Raw genomic sequence first — 21,282 nt, 5'->3', positions numbered from 1 at the left:
CTACAAATAAAAATAATCGAAACTTATATCTAATCTTCTAAAACTTATCAGTATTTTCTACTCCTGAAAGAAAAAGAAAATACAAGACGTAAGGTGGACAAGTTGGCCTATAGGTAAATAACCTGTATTACTTTAAAAATAATATTACATCGATTGTACGTTTTTTCCACATATATTTAAACTATTTTTTTTGACAAACGAATAGGTAACTGCTAACCAAGAAGTGTTTTATAGAACATAATAGGCCTACTACCTCATTGGTTATGATTATGAGTTATGACTTTATGACCGCTCTTGGTCTTAGGGAATCTGAATAACTACAGACTCGGAGAGATTTTAGTTTGTTGTTACTACAGTTTATAGCACTAAACACATTTATTATATTCAGAGACATCATTAGAACGTTATTAACAACTCACACCCTTTTCATAAGAACGTGCTGACATTAGGAATATTGGTCTTTGGTAGCAATCCTACGACCTATTGCTGCAATTTATTCGTTAATTGAAATTAAAATTTCTTCATCAAACCAGTGCATTCATTTGTTCGCATGTACGTCATATTAGCAAAAAGGGAATGTAAATTAATCGTATAAGTAGGATAAGTTAAAAGTAGGCCTACTTGTGGAAACTGAACATTTATTGCAAATTACGGTAAACTTAACATGAAAAACATAATACCTCTATTGTGGCTTAAAGTAATAAAAATGCCGGTACTTAAGGAAATAAAAAGTGAACTTCAAAATATATTCAGTGCATCTCATATGGGTTAAATGTGCTTTTTTTTATTATCAAGTTTACATCAGCTGTCGAGTGTACCCCAATTTATGGTATGGAAAACAGTTAATTTCTGAGGAAATAGTGTGAAGTATGCAACTCGATAAGATCTGCCATAAAACATATTCCCCTTCCCCCAGGCTAAGACTGAAATGACGTCCTTTTTTTGAGGCTACTTATGATTTCTTTCACAGGAAATACTTGCAGAGTTCAAATGATTCATAAATATATTTAGAAATAAACTGAATTTGCCATCCAGGTTCGAAACATTACATACCGTATCTCAAACGAGGATTCATTTGAAAGTAAGAAGCAGAAGAATTTAAATTTCTCAATTTCTCGAACTTATAACTTTTTTCAGATTAACTGGGTGTAAAAATCTTGTGGGTTTCTAAAATAAAATTAATAAGAAACATATACAGTTACTATATGGCATAAAAATATCAAAGAAACTACACAATATCATTTCTCTGCAGTGTTATTTTTTTCACATTCAGCAATTTATTGATAAAGTACCAAAACAAGTATGTTTTCTGCCTTTTCATATTTAGTGTAAATTCAAACAATAATGCACAAATATTGTTCATGTCGAGCTGTCAAAACAATTGGGCACGGAGACATTAGTGTAAATGTTAGGAAGTCGGACGTTGTGGAAAAGTGCATGTTATTCACTTAAAAAAGATTTTGGTGTTCTGTGTTTCTTGTAGAAATTTGCATGTATTGGCCAAGACGCTTGATGAATGGATTTTCAATTGAATTTGCACTGTTATAAAACTTCTTAACTTGTTCACGTAATGAGTCTTTCAGAAATGTCATGTCCAAATCAAAGTGTATTTATCATTTGCGTAAAAGTTCATTGAGCGAGTCCTTGCGGGACATGCAATTAGGTGATATTGTGGGCAGTGCTGACCGCACAGCCTGCAGGAACACTGGGACGATGCCTGGCGATATCCTCTTTGGTCACAAACTCTATGATGAAAGCCATGTGCCGCGGTCCTCGTGAAGACATGCCAGAGTTCGAAGTTTGGCCCTTTCCAGTCCTTTGTGTTCATTGCGGGCGTCCGGAAGAAGTCTGGGTCAATTGCAGATGCCTTTTGCTCCCTGTCTTCGATGTGGGCTTCGTACGCTGTTGTGCTGCCTAGGTTGTTGTTTGCCCTCAATTCCCTGATGAAGAAGTCGGTGTCTGCTAGTACGTACAAAAGTCTTGTCCGCGCGGTTTTTGGTATTCGTAGTGCTCTTTTTATGTACGTAGTCTTTACAGCTTCCAGCCTTTTTAGGTTAGCCTTGGTGAGGTGAGCCCATATTTTGGTCACTGCATAGCATGCTATCGGTGCTATCTTGATATTGAAGAGTCTTAGGGCTGTTTTTAGGGACAGTTTCTCAAGGTTCTTGATTTCATATATGGACTTGATTGCTGCCGTGCATCTTTCCTCTATATGCTTGGTAAATGTTTTCCCCGTTACTTGCATGGTTAGTCCTAAGTACCTGTAAGAGTTTACCATCTCAAGGTTGTCGTTGCCACATGTGAAGACGTCTGTTCTGGCTATGTTTCCTCCTCGTCTGAATTTCATAACCTTAGTTTTGCTAGTGTTTATTTCTAGTTCATTTCTTTTTGACCATTCGCTGAGCGCGTTGAGTCCCTGCTGAAGATCTGGCCTGTTTCTGACAGCATTATCATGTCGTCGGCATAAAGCAGCATTGATATATCTTCTGAGGCCACCTCTTCGATCACGTCGTGCGTCAACAGGTTAAATAGCATTGGGCTGAGGGGGTCTACTTGAAGAACCCCATTCGTCTGGGTTATAAGCCCAGAGCGGCCAACTTTGTCATTAACCGTTAGCCGGTTGAAGCTCAATATGTTTTCTATTAGTTGTAGATAAGGGTTTCTTTGTCCTAGGGTATCTGTTAGTTTCTTCATTAGTAATGTTCTGTTGACTCCATCGAATGCTTTGGCATAGTCCACGTAGATGGCGTATATGAAGCCTCCGTTTGTGTTTGTTGCATGCCATATTATGTCGAGTACCCTCTCGATTGCCTGGATTGTGGACCTGCTGGTGATGAACCCAAATTGTTCGTCTGGTATATGTAACATGGCTGGAGGTAGAATGCGGTTTAATAATAGCTTCGTGAGCACTTTGCAAGGGGCGCACTCGAGGGCTATCCCGCGATAAGCGTCGGGCGAGTTCTTTTGTCCTTTTCCCTTATATAACACCTGGATGATAGACTCCCTCCACCTTGCGGGGATTCTCCTCTGCTTGATACACTCGTTGAATAATCCTGTCCATAACACCAAGCTGGGGCAACTTAAGTTAGGATCGGTAAAATCAGCATTTTGTAGAGCATAAATTTTCTTCTTAGACTGAGAACAGGAGATTTGAACAGGGGGTAAAGATGAGATATTGAGCTCTTGTTACAGAAGTGTTTTCATATGATTGTACTCTACATACATTTAACTGGGCTGCCGCTGGAGCGCTACTGTCGCAACAACTGTAGAGTTTTGGCAAAAAAAAGTGTCTTCTCTGCTCGTTGGTGGCAGTAAATAATAATCTTTGGCGAATAAGAAAGACGTCAAATTACCGACCTCGTTGGATAGGACGTCTATAAAGCAAAGAACTTGGAACAACAACAACAACAACATGGAACATATTATGATAGGTATTAGACGCAGGTGGTTGGTTTGGTGCTTTTGTTTATAATACATTACAATCGAAGGCTATACGGAGTGTCATTTACCTACGTTGAAGGTAATTGCGGCCTTTTAGAAACAAATTCCATGTTTCAATTAATTTGTCGCTCCGTTTCTCTTAGCATACCGAAATATGTTATTAATTTCTAAGCACATGCCTAGTATCCAATCCCGAATTTAGTGGGTATTTTGTAAATTACCATTCAGTGTTTTATGAAAAAGTGCAAAGAGTTGCATTATTTTACGAATAGAAAGATGTTTCTCTTTACCGTCCTTACCGGAAAAAAATTTGATTTCCTTCTCTACCCTTCTTCATTGATCCTCACAGATAGGTTCAATGTCAGCAACAAATTTAGGTAGGGTTTGATGAGGTAGATTAGTGACGACCAATTCCATTGTCATGAGGCAGTGTATGATATAGATTAGTACAAGGAGCCCCACGGTCAGTGATAAGGTTATGTACTGTAGAATTTGATGAAGTAGATTAGTGATAAGTAACCCGACTGCCAGGGATTAAGTAGGATTTAATGAGGAAATACGTATATTGAGAAGTAACCCCACTGTCAATTATGAAGTTAGGCAGCATTTGGTGAGGATATAGATTTGTGACAAGTGAATATCAAGACTATATCTTTTGTTTCTTTATTCAGTCATATTCTATCCTAGTCATTAGGAAAACTTGCAACGACGTCCTTATTTCTTTATACTTTAAATAAATTTGTGATTTCCAGGGAATTAATAGTGTATCTAAAGGTTGCGTGCCGCTATATTTAATATTGTGTGGGTGGTTCCAGCATATGATCTTTGATTTAATTTTACTACGTAACTGGACATAGATTATGAGCGTATGAATTTTATTTAATAATTTATCAAGTTATTTGCGTAACAGATGCTATGAAAGAAATGTGGGTGAAGAGATTAAACAAAAATATTGATGTGTATGAATATCCTGGTCCCGCGTGGATGTGAACCTAATTCAGTCGTTACCCGATAGAGTGCAGTGGAATACTGGCGTCGGTAATAAATATTTTATATGCATTTCCTTTGTTTGCCGAAGGCGTGGATTTCTGAGTCTTGTTTGGATGCGTCATTTTTACTTGGTTTGAATATGACTACTTCATAAAAATTGGTCGAGTCTGCTGCCAGTAACAACATTGCAGAGCTATTTACGTCTTCGAAGCCAGGTACGATGGCTATTGGAAATCTAAGTTACATAATTTACAAGTTTGGCAAACTACTTTACCTACGATAACAGAGGTTTGATGAGTGGTTAGGGAAATGACAGGCTGAGGTCTTTTAGAGGTCACCCATGGTTAGGAATATTCTTTTGTTTGGTTGAGTCTGATTGAAGTAAGTTAGAATGGACAACTGTTCAACATTAGAATTATAATTAATACTACACATTGAAGATATTCAGCTAGTATATTAGAAATACGTATTATGTAATGTGATGTGGTAGATACCAGATAGGGCCTATAGAATTATTGGAATGGTAACATGTCCACTACAAGGAAATCAGCATTGTAAGGATTTTGTCTGTGGTTTTAGGATGTGATTTGTTTTTAATATCCGAGTGTAAAACAGTTAATAAAGTAAGTAAAAATGCATCTATAATATTATTTCGTCGAAATGGAGAAAACTAGGCCATTATTTAAAATTGCTCTACCAAAGAAAGGTGGATAGCAATGACTCCCCACTAAAGACACTACAGGACAGCCTGCGAGAGGGGATTTTGGGTGGAGAAGCGACATCTAGTAGAGGTGATTGAAGTAATAATATAGAGCTCGTAGATGGCATTACTGTCTCCAACTTCCTCCCTCCCGCTTTGCTTTCCTCTCTTCCTTCCCCTTCATTCCTTCTCTCCTTTATCTCCCCTACCTCTTCCCTGCTCTCTCCCCTTTTGTGTCATCTCCTCTCCTGTTTCCCCTCCCCTCTTGTCTTCCTTAGCCACTGGCGTAGCTTAGGTGGTAGAGCATTTGCTTGCTGATCCAGAGTTGCGCTTGTGTGTGGGTTCGATTACCGCTTGGGCTGATTACCTGGTTGGGTTTTTCCCGAGGTTTTCCCCATCCTTAAGGCAAATGTCAGGTAATCTATGGCGAATGGACTCCCCTCTCCTATCATCATCTTGCTGTCACCAATTTCATCAACGCTAAATAATCCGGTAGTTGATGCAGCGTCGTTAATTAACCAAGTAAAAAGAATTGTCTCCCCTCCCCTCTCTTCTCTCTTCCTTTTCCTGTTTTCTCTTTTCTTCTCCTTTTCTATTCCTCCTCTCCGTCTTCTCTCTTCCCTCAGTACTCACAATGTATCTGTTTTGTATTGTTGCGCACAATTATATGTATTATTAATTTCTTATCTTACGGAGATTTGAACCTGTGACAGTATCCATTGATGTAGCAAATTCACATACGCTAACAATCAATAGCTATAATACTGACATTTAAAATAATCTCGTGAACAGTATAGAAGGTGAATAAAATTCCGTCATATGTGGGAAGCACAAAATAGCTATATACTAAATCATTTAGAATAATGCAATCTAAAAAAAAAAAAAAAACACTCTTAAATTAGGTACAGTCAATCAATTTAATATTGGGCCAATGCTATCTTACTATATGTGCAGAATCACATTTTACATTAAAATATAAATATATTGTAAAATACATGGATATAAATATATTGTAGAATTAAAAGTAAGAAAAGTAAGTATTGTACTGTAGTCACTATAACGTGGTAAAAATATTTCAATCATCAGGAGACATTATTTGCATTATTTTTCTTGAAATGCCGTAAGAGTGCGTTAATTTAATATTGGGCCGATCAGTGTTATTATCCACTCAAGGTATTCAGTTCAGTCTCAGGTGGAGGAGTCTGGTGCGGTCTCTGTGTTGTGTGGATGTACCGAAGCTAACAAGAGTGGAATGGGGCGAAGAGGGCCCAACATTACGTTTGAGGAGCGGCAACTCATTATATACTATCGTGCAAGAGATAAAAGTCAAGACAAATAGGCAATATGCTAAATTTGTTCAAGAGTAGTGTTGGAAATATAAGACGATACGAAAAAGAGGATAGGATAGAGAGTATACTACAAACAGGTCAACCAAAGAAAATATCTGAGCGAGAAGAACTGTTCGTAATAAGAATGGTTCAAACTAATCCAAGAATAAGTGTACCAAAACTTGCTTCCGAATTGTGGACAGGTTTAATAAGAAAGTACATCCAGAGACAGTGCGTTATGTAATTAGGAAAGCATGGAACAACGGCAGAGCTGCCAGAAAAAACCCATACATAAGTAAATTGAATAGAAGGAAGAGACTTCAATTAGCAAAAGTATATGTTAATAAGGATAAAAACTGGTGGAAAGATGTGCTTTTTACGGATGAAAATAAGGTAAATGTTTTTGGTTCTGATGGTAGGATAACTGTATGGTGCAGAGTAAATGACGAACTAAAAACTAAATACTTGCAGCCTACAGTTAAACATGTGATGGTCTGGGGTGCATATATTTAGCTGGGATAGGGGAGATGGCCTTCATGGGGGGTAAAATGAATCAAAATGACTATCTGAATCTCCTGAAGAGCAATCTTCATAAGAGTGCTGAAAAGTTGAGTATTAGAGACACTTTAAGTTATACCAGGACAACGACCCAAAACATAAAGGCTTGGAAGAACAGAATGTGGTTGTTATATAACTGCCCGAAAGTAATAGAAACACCTCCACAAAGTCCATACTTAAACCTAATCGAAAAATTGTTGGCAACAGCTGAAAAGGGGACTAATAAAATCAAAACACGAGCTCAAAAAGAGACTGCAGGAAGAGTGGGCATTCATTGACTCAAATAATACCCGGAAAATAATGAGAATATGCCGCATTGGTTGAGGGCGATCATTAGACAGAAAGGGAATCAAACTAAATTGTAGGGATTAAATTTTTGTACATACGAGGAAACGTTTAATTTATCTGGCCCAATATTAAATTGTGTGCATATATATTAGGTTATTTTTTCAGAGAGTTTTATCTCTTCAAGTAACAATTTGTATTTTTTGTACGAAGTCAGTTTGTGTTGTTTAAATTGAAATGATGTTCTGAGCTTGAATTTCTTGTATATGTTTGTTTCAAATGTCAAATAAAGACCTACAAAGTGGTAGTACGACATTGGCCCAATATTAAATTGATTCACTGTATCATCTTTTATTCTCCTGTCAAAATCATCATAATGCACTTTGCTATGTTCAAGTGACGGATGCTGTTTCCCTGGTATCTGTGAAGATTTACCAACTTCTACTTCGTCTTTTGAAATGAGATTACATTTCGCACAGAAACTAGCACATAGATTACAACTAGCATATTGGGTTATGTTAGTACGTGTTTTAGTTTATTTGTATGTAATTCCTTAAAGTGCTTCCTTATATTCTAACCTCCTCTCTTGCTTTTGTTTATTATCGTCTCTGGTTGGGACAAGTTACCTGGATAAAGTTTTCTCTGGGGTTTTTCCTCAACCCTGAAATGAAAATGCTAGGTAACTTTTGACACTGGACCCTGAACTCATTTCACTGGCATTATCACCTTCATCTCATCCTGATGCTAGATAATCATAGCAGTTGATAAAGGATAGTAAAATAACCAATTAATAATAATGTTAATAATATAATTAATTGATTAACTAGTGGACTTACTCTTGTTAATTATGTAAGATTTGTCCGGCTTACAGCTGTTTCAGTGCTTCACGCACTATCCTCAGAGCCTACTAGATCACGGCATCATCTCGAACTTCTCTGCCTGTTATGTGGGTGTGTTTGATTGTTGAAAGGTGGAGTCAAATAGTGTGTACTGAAATTGATCTGTGTTGAGAATTTGATCGGGGTGTGTTTCAGTGTGTTTGTATATTTCGTATTGTTCTAGTGTGTTGAGTTTTTGGTTCTTGGGTTGTATGTGTAGGATTTCCATGTCCATATTTATGTTATTGTACGTATGGTTAGCATTGGTTATGTGATCGGCGTATGTAGATGTATTGTGTCCTCTGGTTATTGCTTTAATGTGTTCTTTGTAGCGTGTTTGGAATGATCTGCCTGTCTGTCCTATGTAGAACTTATCACAACTATTACATGTGAGTTTGTATACACCTGTGTGGTCGTATTTATTTGTTTGTGTTTTTTGTGTGTTGAGATGTCTTTGTAGTGTGTTTTCTGTTCTGTATGTTATGTTGTATTTCTGCTTTCTGAATGAAGATGCGATCTTATGTGTCATTTTGTTTTCATATGTTAGTGTGATGTATTTCTTGTGTTCTTGTGTTTGTGTTGTGTTCTGCGTGTTTTTGTGTTTGCTAAGTTTTTGTTTTGTCTTATTATGTTGTCTATTATGTTTGGGTTGTATCCGTTTGTATGTGCTATGTATTTGATTGTGTTCATTTCTTCATTGTAGTGTTGTTGGCTCATGGGTATGTTGAGTAATTCTCCTGAATGCAACATGTTTGTGTTGTATGGGGTGGTTAGATGTGTTGTGTATGTGTGTGGTGGTGGTGGTTGGTTTTCTGTATATTTTGTAGGTGTGTTTGTTGTCGATTTTTGTTATGGTGATGTCTAGGAAATTTATGGAGTTGTTGTTTTCAAGTTCTAGTGTGTATTGAAGTTTTGGGTGTAATTTGTTTATATATTGGTGTAGTTTGTGTATTTGTCTTTTGCATCCTTTGTATAGTATGAGTATGTCTTCTACGTATCTGTGCCAGTATATTATGTTGTCTGCATATTTGTTGTGTTCATTGTTGAGTATATATGTTTGTTTTATGTTGTGTAAAAATATCTCTGCTAGTATGCTGGATATGGTGATCCCATTGGCAATCCTTCTGTTTGGGTCTAGTATTTGTTGTTGTGTGTGAAATAGTTTTGCTTTGTTATGATGTCTGTGATTTCGATGATTTCTTCGATGTATTCTTGTGGTGTGTTGTTATGAGCATTTGTTTTAGTATTTGTAATGTGTCCTGTATTGGTATATTAGTGTATAAGTTGGTGATATCGAAAGATGCTAGTGTTGCACTGTGTGGTATGTGTTGTTGTTTTGTTTTGTTGACGAGGTCAATAGTGTTCTTTATTGTTGTCTGTTCTCTGAATTTTATGTTGTTTCTGATGATTTTGTCCATGTGTGTGGCTAGTTTGTGTGCTGGCGCCTGTTTGTAGTTGATTAGGGGTCTGATAGGTATGTTTTCTTTGTGTATTTTGGGTAGTGCATTGAGTTTAGGTGCTGCTGGTTTGATTGGTTTGAGTTGGTGTTTCATGTTGTGCGGTATTACGTGTTTGCTTTTGTTGATTGTGTTTTTTACTGTGTTGTGGTATTGTGTGGTGGGATCTTTTTCGAGTGCTGTAAGCCGGACAAATCTTACATAATTAACACAAGTAAGTCCACTAGTTAATCAATTAATTATATTCAAGTGTTAAAAGTAGTGTACGCAAGATTCAACATGGATAATAATACATTTCCAGTTAAAAAAATCATTATCAGAGTTCCTCACATCACTTTCAGGGCCTTGTTTATTTCTTATAACAGTGAATTATTTAGAAAAAAAGTTCCGCCTAAACCATTTTATATGCAGACAATACTACTTTTCTTGCAGTTGGACATAATAAAGAAATAGTGGAACAGAGGCGAATAACAGTAATGAGACAAGCCATTCTTTGTTTTGATGCAAATAATATGACATTATTAATGAACAAAAAATCGAAAATATTTCTGATGGAACTGAAGTTGTAATTCTGTTAGACATCTACTTAGATAACAAGTTTAAATAGAAAGCCCATATTAGTTCTCAAGACTAATTTTTTGTTGCACAAATTAAAAACGTGCGAGGCTATTAGATGCAAAACTCGTCTTATCCAATATTTAAAAAAAGAAAAATGAGTTAAGCACGTTATTGCATACCTACTTGATGTTCAATAGAGTATGGAATTTGTTTCTACATGAAAACTTACCTATTTACAGTTTTATGAGGTCTTGAAAATAGTTATTAAATGTATAACTCGAATAATCAATTATAACATTCGATGCAAATCTTGCATGAACCTTCCATAAAGTTCTGAGCAAATTCATTCTTATCTCTGGGTTTATGCACCTTCAATGGAATGTCTCAAGTAAAACCTGTCTTGTACTGAATTGAAAGAATTTTTTTTTTCAAACTTTTGCATATTTCATCTGTTTTACTCCAATAAAAATTTGAAATGTTCTCTGTAATAAATTTGTAGGACAATGTTTCATTCTGTAGCTTCAATAATTGTCAAATAATAATAATAATAATAATAATAATAATAATAATAATAATAATAATAATATAATAAAGATATGCTAACATATAATTAGTTTACTTTCTTCAAAACTTGCCTTATCCATATCATTAACTAGCATAACTGGAGCCATCAGCGTAGTTCAGTCGGTTAAAATGTTTGCCTGCCAATCCAGAGTAGCACTTGGGCGCGGGTTCGATTCTCACTTGGACTGATTACCTGGTTGGGTTTTTTCCGTGGGTTTCCCCAACTGTAAGGCGAATATCAGGTAATCTATGGCGAATCCTTGGCCTCATCTCGCCAAATACCATCTCGTTATCACCAATCCCATCAATGTTCAATAATCTAGTAGTTGATACAGCGTCGTTAAATATCCAGTTTAAAAAAAGTATAACTGGTCTTATCCAAAAATAAAATTCAGTTTATGCCCATATTTTTGGGTTTTGATTTTTTACAAAATTGGGGTTTAATACCATCATACAATTTAATAACATCATATTTTTTGTTTCAGTGACCAATAGTTTAAGTTTCAGCAGTTTTCTTGCGAATTGTGGAAAATCATTTAATATGGACAAGGCAAGTTTTGCATCTAGCCTCATGTATCAGTTTAAACAAAATTATTGCAACATTCTCATTTATTGTGTGACTTTTATGGGACAGTAGCCCTTTGCTAAAGCCTGCCTTTAAATGACTGTCTTCCTTCCACTCCTATCCCTTCACATTTTAACCATTTAAGAATTTTAGCACTGATGTTGTGATTAGTTTCTCATATCAAATAAGACGAAATTTGTAACATCTTGGTTCCCTGTCTCATGTTCGAACATTGCTGGATAATAATACATACATATCAGACAAGAATTCAATACAAAGTAGACACTCCATATGTAAGATTGAGTAGAACAATCGACTCTTTTAAATATTTTTCAATTAAGTTGTTTAATAAATTACTTAATGAGGCAAGAGAATGCACTTTAAGTAGATTTTAAAGTAAACTAAGAGACTGGCTGCAAGCATACTCTTCTTATATTGTCGAACTAAGAATGTCTCACCCATGCTCACTGAACGATTTTTATGTGAGAAATAAAGTGTATTTATAGACAAGTAGACTAGTGTTTTATGTATGTGCTTTTTATTTATTTTCAGACGAGCTAAGCATTTGTGATGCAGCTGAATAATAAAGTGAAGTGAAGGGATCGATTTGGATGATGGTAAAGTGTGATACATCAGGTATTTAGATTATAAATTGGACATTATTGTTTATAAATAATCATAATAAGCCAGAAAATTGAGAGAAATGGGGAATAAAAACAAAGATCCTAGTCACTTACCAAGCAGAGGTAAGCGAAAGGGACGTGTTCCCACTAAAATGACTCCAGAGGATGGCTTGAGATTTTCGAACACACGACTGTCTACAAAGCGGAAAAACATGCAGAAGTTGAAGATTGGTACTTCTGTGAAACATTGTACAAACATCAGATGTTCTTCAAAAAGAAGTCCAATCTTACAGTCGGTTCGGAAAAGTAGTCCTTTAGTAAAGCCGTCTGTTTTTGGTGAAGGAGCAGTACAACAGCTGAAATGTGGAGGAGATAAAGTCGTTTATGTAAGAAGATATTCAAATGATGCTACACAGTCAGGAGCGAAACCTTGCACTGTGACATCATCAACAGCAACATCATCAAGCACATCAGAGTCGTGTGCAACACACATGGACCTGAAAGTAAATCATCTTGACAAAATTTGTCTTAAACAATCTCATGCCATGTGCAAACATCCACTGAAAGTAAGAATAGATAATCAGTCAGTATTTCCAGATTCTGTTAATGAACATTTTGCAGATCCATCAAGCAGTAAGCATCAATTTGAAGCATCTGGCATCAGTAACACTAACAGTGAAGGGGAAAGTCCTGCAATGGGAAGTTTGCAGGAATTGAAGGATTTGGACAGTGAAAAGTGCGGCAATATATTACTGTTACAGACTGAGGTAGAGTTTGAGGTTTCTGACGAAGAGTTTGACGAAAGTGAATTTACCATGCATACCCGCCACATATCTTGCAGAAGTGATGATAAAGTTCCTCAAAACCCAGAATATATAAAGGCTATAATGACTTTGAGTATGAAGACCTCGGACAGTGATGGAAAACTAATGACACCGGTGAAAGTGCTGTCCAGTTGCAATAAAATGTTGTGGGAATCTTTTGAATTTATTTCGATGCCAGATACAAGACTGACGAGCATGACATTTTGCCTATGCCCTTGTGCTAAAACGGTACTAATAAAATGTAAACTGATTCAATCACCATCTGTATCCTACAGAGTGGAAGAAATTGAAAGACTGTGGCAGAAGAAATTTGGTTTGGGCTTGAGAGATATGCACATGCAGCTAAGTGGTCGTAGTGAAAATGATTTTGGTCTTCAGCACCATGAACTGTTTTTGTTTGCAACCTACGAATGTGCACGTACTTCCGTGACACGCTATATTCGCAATATTATCCTAGATAATGAAGATAAAGTATAGAGTATGAGGTTATTGAACACTCATAAGAGTTTTTTATATTTTAATGAAAGGCAGTGCTCATGATGTTAGAGTATTGTATCAAGTTGTGAGAGTACTGTAGACGTATCGTACAGAATTTTATAGACGTGTTATCAATCTCTCTACACAGTGATTAACAATGTTACCATCAAATAGGAGCTAATTTTTGTGGTCATTTTGAGTAAAAATAATATCTGTACAATTATGTGAACATTGGTCTGAATCTCACTATTTCTGCTACAAGAATTTAAATCATTTTCAAAGTATTATTGTGATGTACAGAAGTACGTATGATATTTCCGTGCAGGAATTCTGCATTAACATATAATGAAGGATAGGTGGAGCGGAGAAAAATGAGTCACTCTTAATGAGTGCATCTCTGCACATAGTGTGTTGGACATTGTGCCACTGTCACACATTTATGACACCGTGCATAGGGTTGACCACAATGGGAAACTAAGAGGTGGAACTTAAACTGAGAGAATCCAATCCAGCATTGGAACTGGAATCCAGTGTGGCTTAGAACGTAGAGCTGAAAACCCGAGTTCGAGTCCCGGTGTCAGAGAGAATTTTTTTCACTCCACCTATCCTTCATCACATTTTCAAAGTAGTCTAATAGTAATTCTGTAAACTGTCGTAAATAAAAATACTAAATTCCAAATCAAAAACTTGTATTATAACACAAGTGCATGCTTACAGTACAGAATGTTGGAATATTTTGTCTTGAAATTATGCAACTTATTTTTTAGGCTGTAAAGGAACTTTTGCAATTTAATTTCATAGATACTGAAGCAAATTTAGAGAGATGGCCGTATCTGTGACATGGAACAGTACAATGGTGTTTGGGTAAAGGGACTTAAGTCACCCATGACTGGTGTACTATGATTCACATTATCATTTACAGTAATGTGCTTCACAAAATTGAAAATAATTGTATTGCACTTTGAAAATTGACCCATGTTCACATCAATTTTTTTACTCAGAATTAGGCTCTGCAATTGTCAATATAACATGGTGAATCACTTTGTATCATTTCATATTTCATTTGGATACATTTGTAATAGGGACCGGATTTTCATGCAATTACATATTTTTTTTCCCTGGGATTAAAATTATATGCTTATGCATTATCTATACGGTTTATCACTTTTTGAGTTCATTACATATGGTTTTAAAGTGCATATAATTGCATATTTTGCCAAATTTTATAAATGCATCTTATTTTCAATACTTTAATGGATATGTGGCATTTATAAGGTTTTTGAAGCATTTTTTCCCCTTTCAATTTAATGCTTTTCCCGAACTCAAATGCAAACTGTTACACAACTGTATGACAGTTGTAACAAGATAATAATTCCCTTATTTGTAGGGTGAGTGACATTAAATGTTTAAAGATAGCTACACTGAGGAATCCCTGAAACTGTAACTTCTGGTTTTGTATGTATGCATGTTTGTCATTTTCAGGGAAAAAAAGAAAGCTGAAGAGACAATAGGAGGAGATAGTTATGAACCAATACGTGCATCTTCAAAGTGACGAGTTTTGTGCCGTTTCCTTTGTTTAGTTAATGTCATGAAAATACAGAGTATAAGTATACTATGAGAGTTACTTACCTTGCTTGCTAACAGTTCTTTTCAGGTTCAGTATTTCTGAGTAAATATATACATGCTTCTTTAATATCTGTGCAACTCTTTCCATCGGTCGTACCAGATAATCAGGAGGTCATTTTAGTTCAGACTGCAGTAGTGCATACTTATTAACTGTCTGCTTCGATATTAACAGCTTCGTAGTTTGGATGTAAGTGCACATGATGAAATGCTCCCTCTCAGTACTTCTGGCACCAACTGTTCATCACATATTATTTAAAGTAAACCATACATTTACTCATGTTACATTTCCATTCGTGTATTTTATAGCAAATAATTGGTACATTTTGCACGAAGGAATTTAGTGTATAAAATTGTATTTTTTAATATACATTTTAAGGTTTTAATTGTTTGAATACATTTAAATTCCAGTTTTAAATATATATAGTTTCATGCATGCATACGCCTCTGTATATGCACATAATTTTGCCTTTATATCTGATTTTCATTTCTTAATTTTGTTGGTGTTTTATGTTTAAAGACAGATCTGTTAGTAGTTCCTTTAGATGTCACCATTAATCAATGTATTTCACTTGAGATTCATGTGAATACTCTTATAAGTATGTGTAATATTTGTTTGTTTTGTTAATGTATACAATTTTTCAATTATATTCATTTTCAGTTGTTATTCAAGGAGAATTTAATAATTTCATTGAGTAGTTTAATATCAAAGGCGGACATCTGACCTCAGATCGAAATTTAGATAATGTGGATTCTTATACATTTTTTCATGCTCTTTTCAGTTATGGTGAACTATATGCAAACTCTACCACTACATCTTTAAAAATAAATTGTATTAAAATATTACAAAGAACACTGTGAAACAAAAAGTGCCTCTAGGTCAAAACTATGGAGACAACAGATGTCTGTCTTTGATATTAAACTACTCAATTGTATAATACTGATAACATATGAATTTAAAATTCTTGATTTAACACAGTAATCTCTCCATGTTTTGTTGATTTTCCAAACGACATAAAAGTTATCAACAACAAATTTTATGTGTGTTTTAAACTGTTAATTTCATCCTGGAGAACAGGATTTTTCTTGAAATTAATATCATGCAGGTTACAATCTTTCGCACGCTTATGTTATTTTCTTTTTACTGTACATCACATTGAATTACTTTTTGTATGTTAATTTAATATATTTATTGTTACTTACGAGTTATGATATTAGTATTGTCACAATACATGAACCATCACTCTCTTGCCAATGTCTCTTTATTTATAATTCTTTAAATAACGAAGAATTATTTAAGTGTTGTGATTGTACATCACACTATTATTTTTTATTCTTTATAAATTTGCCTAGTGAAAGACTGAGGAGGCATGATAATGAATTTTTACAACGAACTTACTCTGATTGATTATTGTTCTTGAAGGAAATGATTGAGGACTGAATGTGGTAAACGATGAAAGTGCCGAAACTCCCTATTTCCGTTTCTTTACATGGAATGATAGTATGTGTCATGCTTTATAACCTGACAAACGTAAAAATTGCTAGAACAATGTGGTTTAGTTATAATATTTTTCCAAAAGTTTCGCTGGTGATCAATGTACAGCAGAGTGACCTGGGGAATTCTGAAATTGTCTCTCCTAGACATGCGCCAGTTTCGTTGAAACTTGCAGCCAGCTTATTCTTAGTTTATTACAGTGAAATGTCAGTATAACGAACTCGAGAGGGTACTGTAATTATTTTTGCTATAGTGAAATTTCGTTAATCCGAAAATTAATTAAATTTGCCTACAAATTGTGTCCCATATTATGGAATAACAGATACTGTACCTGGATTAAGCTACCATTTGTTTACGGCGGTCATCGCCAGTGATTATAAATCCTAGCGATTGTCAGGAAGTGGTTTCTTTATCAGCGTACACCGCTGTCAATTTTCATTTGTTTTGCTGCCATAACGCGATTAAATATATCTACATGGCCTTCTCTAAATATCAATTATTGAATATGTATGTGGTGATGTACGTCCTGAATTTGCTTCAGAAGCAACCTCCAGCGATCTATGTCGCGTCCAACGATCTGCATTGACAATCATCGCTGTAAAGAAACCGTGCGCATTTTTTTTAACTGCTAGCAACTCCAGGTGACAATCGCCAGCGATGTGTGCCAAGCGATGATCGCTGTAAACAAACCGCAGCTTTAGGTTATACTGTATATCCATATTATGTTGCAACTTCAATAAGAATAGGTACTGTAATGATAATTATGCATATTCGACAACTGAATAATTATTCTTGCATATTTTACAGTAGGCTTTATTTCACTTATCTTCTCTTCTCTGTCTACTTCTTAATGATTTTTCCTTTCTCGTCTAGCGAAAACTGCTTTCTTGTCTTTTATTCAGCCATACCCGCTTCTTTACTTCTTCCCTCAACAACGTTTAGGAACAGACTACCTTCGAAAGTTCGATTTTATTAAACTATTTCATTTAAATATAAATTCAAACCACAACAATCGCATCTACGGAAGTGCATTCAGAAAACTCACTGAAACCAATGGTGACTGATGCCTAGTGATAACTCATTTATTTTATTTTCTTTCGAATTTATTTTAAGTAATTTTTAACAGCTTATTAGGCCTAATTTCGTTAAAATAACATTTTTATGCCATCCTAGCATTATAGTTCCTTGATACACTTTGGCACTGGATTTTGTCTTATTTTTTACAAGAATGGAGCTGAATGGCTTCAGCATAAATCACGCCACCAAACCACCAATGAAGAGGGGATGAATTTTTGGAGCTCTCTCGTGACCTTTTGAGAACTAGACGCATAAACCATTTCATTTTGCTGGTTAAAACTCTCTTTAATTGTTAATTTTTTTTCATTGGTGAAGAGAATCCTTCGATGATTATTGTTAGTGTACCACTGCAGAAGACATCTCAGGATCTTCTGCTGCTTCTTCAGTTGCAGAGTAAGAAAGTGCCCAGTACCGGTACTTTGATGAAAAGCTATAAGTTCCAGATCCATCACTAAGCACCTGGACATCAGTCTTTTCGAATATCGTTTTGATCTCGAGTCAGTCTGCTTTTGAAGAGGATTTTTGTGACTTTGGGCTGTCACTGCCTTCACAGCCACCACCCTTCTCACAGTTTTTGGGTTCCCCCTACGCGGATGATCTTTTACTGATGTGGTCTTAGAAAATCTCTGCGTGGTCCAATAGACAAACATTCTGCTCCTTAAGCATTTGTAAAATGTCATTAGCTGATTTTCCAATCCTATAGATACCTATCTTAGCAGTATGAATTTCTTATTTTCCCCATTCCATGTTTAAAACTTACTGTAGGTACTTTCTCTTTCATGGCTGGTCAAGGGAGAGTTTCAACACTAAGGTGCTACACACAGTATATATGATTTTAGTGCAATAAGTAAGATGTGTCACTAAGAGTATGTGGAAATGGTGAATTATGGAAGTGCTAGTATTATAGAAAAACATTGTTTGGCAAGATTTCCACAAGTTTTCTTCGTGGCACTTTAATTTTTCAATCTTTTCCATATTCAGTCCTCAGTTTATTTCATATGGAAGCGTTTTTTTTTTTAAACTAATTTTATAGGTGTGACTGGCAAATGAACATGTAGAGATTCCTATATGAGTGAACTCCTTTGAACCGAAGTTGTTAAGTGGAGTGTTGTGAACTTGCAACTGAAAAGCGAGATGGAAGTTCATTTGACATGACTTCTTTTTATAAAAACTGTTTCATGAGTTGCTGTATCATACATAGTGAGAATGCAATTTCAATTTACATGAAGCTTTTACAGTTTAATATTCTCATTGTCGCAGTCATGAATAGTGTCTTAAAAGCATTGTTCACTTGCTTGTAAAAAAAATTCTTTCATTTTTATAGTAGTTTTTAGTGAGTTACAATACTACTTTCAACTGTATATGATTTCCATTTACATGTTAACTGTTTGCTTTGCAAGTGTATAAATGGGATTCTGCTCGATTTGATATCATAGTTTTGTATTTGTGTGCTACATGGGGTATGTACCATATTAATCATTACTCCCTTTTTACTTTCTCATATATGATAGTATAAGTACAAAGAAAGTGTTACAGTGTTTAAGAAAATTCTGTCTCAAGATTTTAACTGAATTATTCTGTCTCCTTCTGAAGAAGACTGGAACAGGGGTGTCAAGGTCAAGTAAGTCTTGGGAGCATTTGTAGCATAAGAGAAATTGGAGGAAGAAAGCAGAGAACAAATAAATTTTAATGCGAATTATCTCTGAAAGTGCAGTGTTATATTATAATTGGCAAAGGAAAATTAGTACATCATATATGAGAAAGTACTGTACCGGTATGTGCAAATGATATGCGTCAATATTTTTACACATACAGACATTTTTATCGAGATGTCTCTGTAATTTCTGGTTACCTAAATTATTTTGCAGCATGCCTAGAATGTTCCTGAAATTTTTAGGATGAATTTTCTGTGATAATACATAGGTACGCAGGGTTGATGAAGTACCAGAGGAAGAGAAACCAAGGTGAAATTGAAACTCGCTTTGGCTAGAAATTTATACTGTCATTCACACAAGACAAAAATCACTCAGTTCTGCGGGATGTCTGATCAGAATGAGTTTCTGAGTTGATTAGAATTTACATCACAGGTCAGAATAACTTCTGAGTGATGAGAGAAGAATACTTGAGCAATAAAATGTTGGAGTGTAGAATCATCCTTAACGATGTAATTTAAGGGAAAAGACCTACAGGAAATCTCTGTTCTCATATTATTTTAAGTACAGCCTCTATTTCCCTAACATAGTTTCATATCAATGTATGAGGCCTTTTAAATACATTTTCACTTTTGGCCCTTATGATACAGTCACAGACATTAAAAAATGCAAAAATGTAGTATTATAAAGAAAATGATATATCTGCTCTCAAGAGTATCACAGAATCACAAATCTTGTATTAAATGAAAGCTAAAAACTGCTAATCAATTTTGTTTGATGATTTTAAGAAATTTTTGTTATTATTTTGGATTTTTATGAACAGAAAAAAAATTGCACGTCTATTTTTAACGTATTCTTTAATTTGAAATTTGACAGTTTCCGTTTACAAAATTGTTCATATATAATGTGAGAATATTCCCTTGAAAATTTTATTCCATTATCTCTATTACTGTCTGAGATATTACATATTAAATGTTGAAAAATGTAAAGTAAACAAACTTCAGATATTCAACGGAGAAATTTGGGCACAGAGTAAAGGGACTGGAGTGCAGTGGCTATTTAAAAATTGCGTAAAATCAGTTATTTTCATCCTAACGACCTTGAAATTTCGCTGAAATTAAGCAGTACTATGAAGTATTTATAGACTAAATATAAAAAAAAAAATTTAATTTTGACACACTTTAACCATCCCTGTAGATCCTTTCCCTTGATTAGATACTTTAGTGGTGAATATAAATATAATATGGTAGTTAAAGTTCCTGCCTATCATCTTTGAATTTTGTGTATCTATAGTTCAGAATTACGACATAATTATTATATACTTGCAAAATCATTATGATAGCTATAATTATTTTAATAAGAATAAAGTGAATCTATATTGAAAGATCTGTACTCTGCATGAATCGAAGTTACGATATTTTCCAAGATCTCAATCTGGAATATTTTATATTAATGAGGGTATTATCTATATTAATTTGTAGTTTGGTTTGTGTAAGGTACATACTTAACGACTGAACAAAGTTTTTGGCAGTGTTTTCATGATAGTACTGAAGTTTGTGTAACTGTAAGTATAACAAAGGATGTTAGACTAAAATTATATGGAAAATAGTAATAATGAAACTTTTTTGTTTTAGTAGGTTCTTGTGGATTATTATTATTATTGTTATTATTATTACTATTATTATTATTATTATTATTAGTATTATTATTTTTGTAAATTTATCTGTTTAATTACTGTGGTAAATCTGAGGACAGTATTATGAAACAACAATCAGTTTACCACGGTAAATTACTGCAGAAAAAATCAGTTTACCAGAGTAGATCTTTCACTACCGTGGTAATGTTTTATGAAACAGGCTACAGATGTTTCAGCATCATTAGGTCTGTCCAGTGTGTAGTCAGTGACGGATAAGCAAAGAAAATCACTTTTGGTAAAAATGTTAGAGTTAAAAGGATATATGCCCATCTTTGAAAACCAGTTTAATTTTCTGGGTGTGAATGAAATCTGAAAATCGTCAGAACATAAGGAAGGAATTTCATATATAGTGATAGTCTTGTCAGAGTGAGATAGCAGCCAGAAATTGAAAGGGTTTCATCCTATGACTGCAGTGAGGTGGGAATGTCAACATGAACAGAAATGTGGTATCATGATTTTACAAGATCAGAAGAAGCTTTTGAGAAATGGAA

At 34.8% G+C, this 21,282-nt stretch overlaps 1 protein-coding gene across 1 annotated transcript; it reads left to right on the top strand.

Annotated features, from left to right (window-relative positions):
• The first annotated feature begins 3,389 nt into the window (after positions 1–3,389).
• LOC138707620 (uncharacterized) lies at positions 3,390–18,907 on the top strand. Its single transcript, XM_069837283.1, has 2 exons — positions 3,390–3,520; positions 11,877–18,907. The coding sequence occupies exon 2, from the start codon at positions 12,028–12,030 to the stop codon at positions 13,246–13,248; it is 1,221 nt and encodes a 406-aa protein (XP_069693384.1). The 5' UTR covers positions 3,390–3,520; positions 11,877–12,027; the 3' UTR covers positions 13,249–18,907.
• The last annotated feature ends 2,375 nt before the right edge of the window (positions 18,908–21,282 follow it).

This window comes from Periplaneta americana, chromosome 10 (assembly GCF_040183065.1).
Source record: "Periplaneta americana isolate PAMFEO1 chromosome 10, P.americana_PAMFEO1_priV1, whole genome shotgun sequence".
Taxonomy (NCBI): domain Eukaryota; kingdom Metazoa; phylum Arthropoda; class Insecta; order Blattodea; family Blattidae; genus Periplaneta; species Periplaneta americana.
This window is presented reverse-complemented; position numbering and strand designations above follow the sequence as displayed.

Bases quoted from the DNA above. Each gene is read 5' to 3' on its own strand.
- LOC138707620 (XM_069837283.1), top strand. From the start codon at position 12,028: ATGGGGAATAAAAACAAAGATCCTAGTCACTTACCAAGCAGAGGTAAG.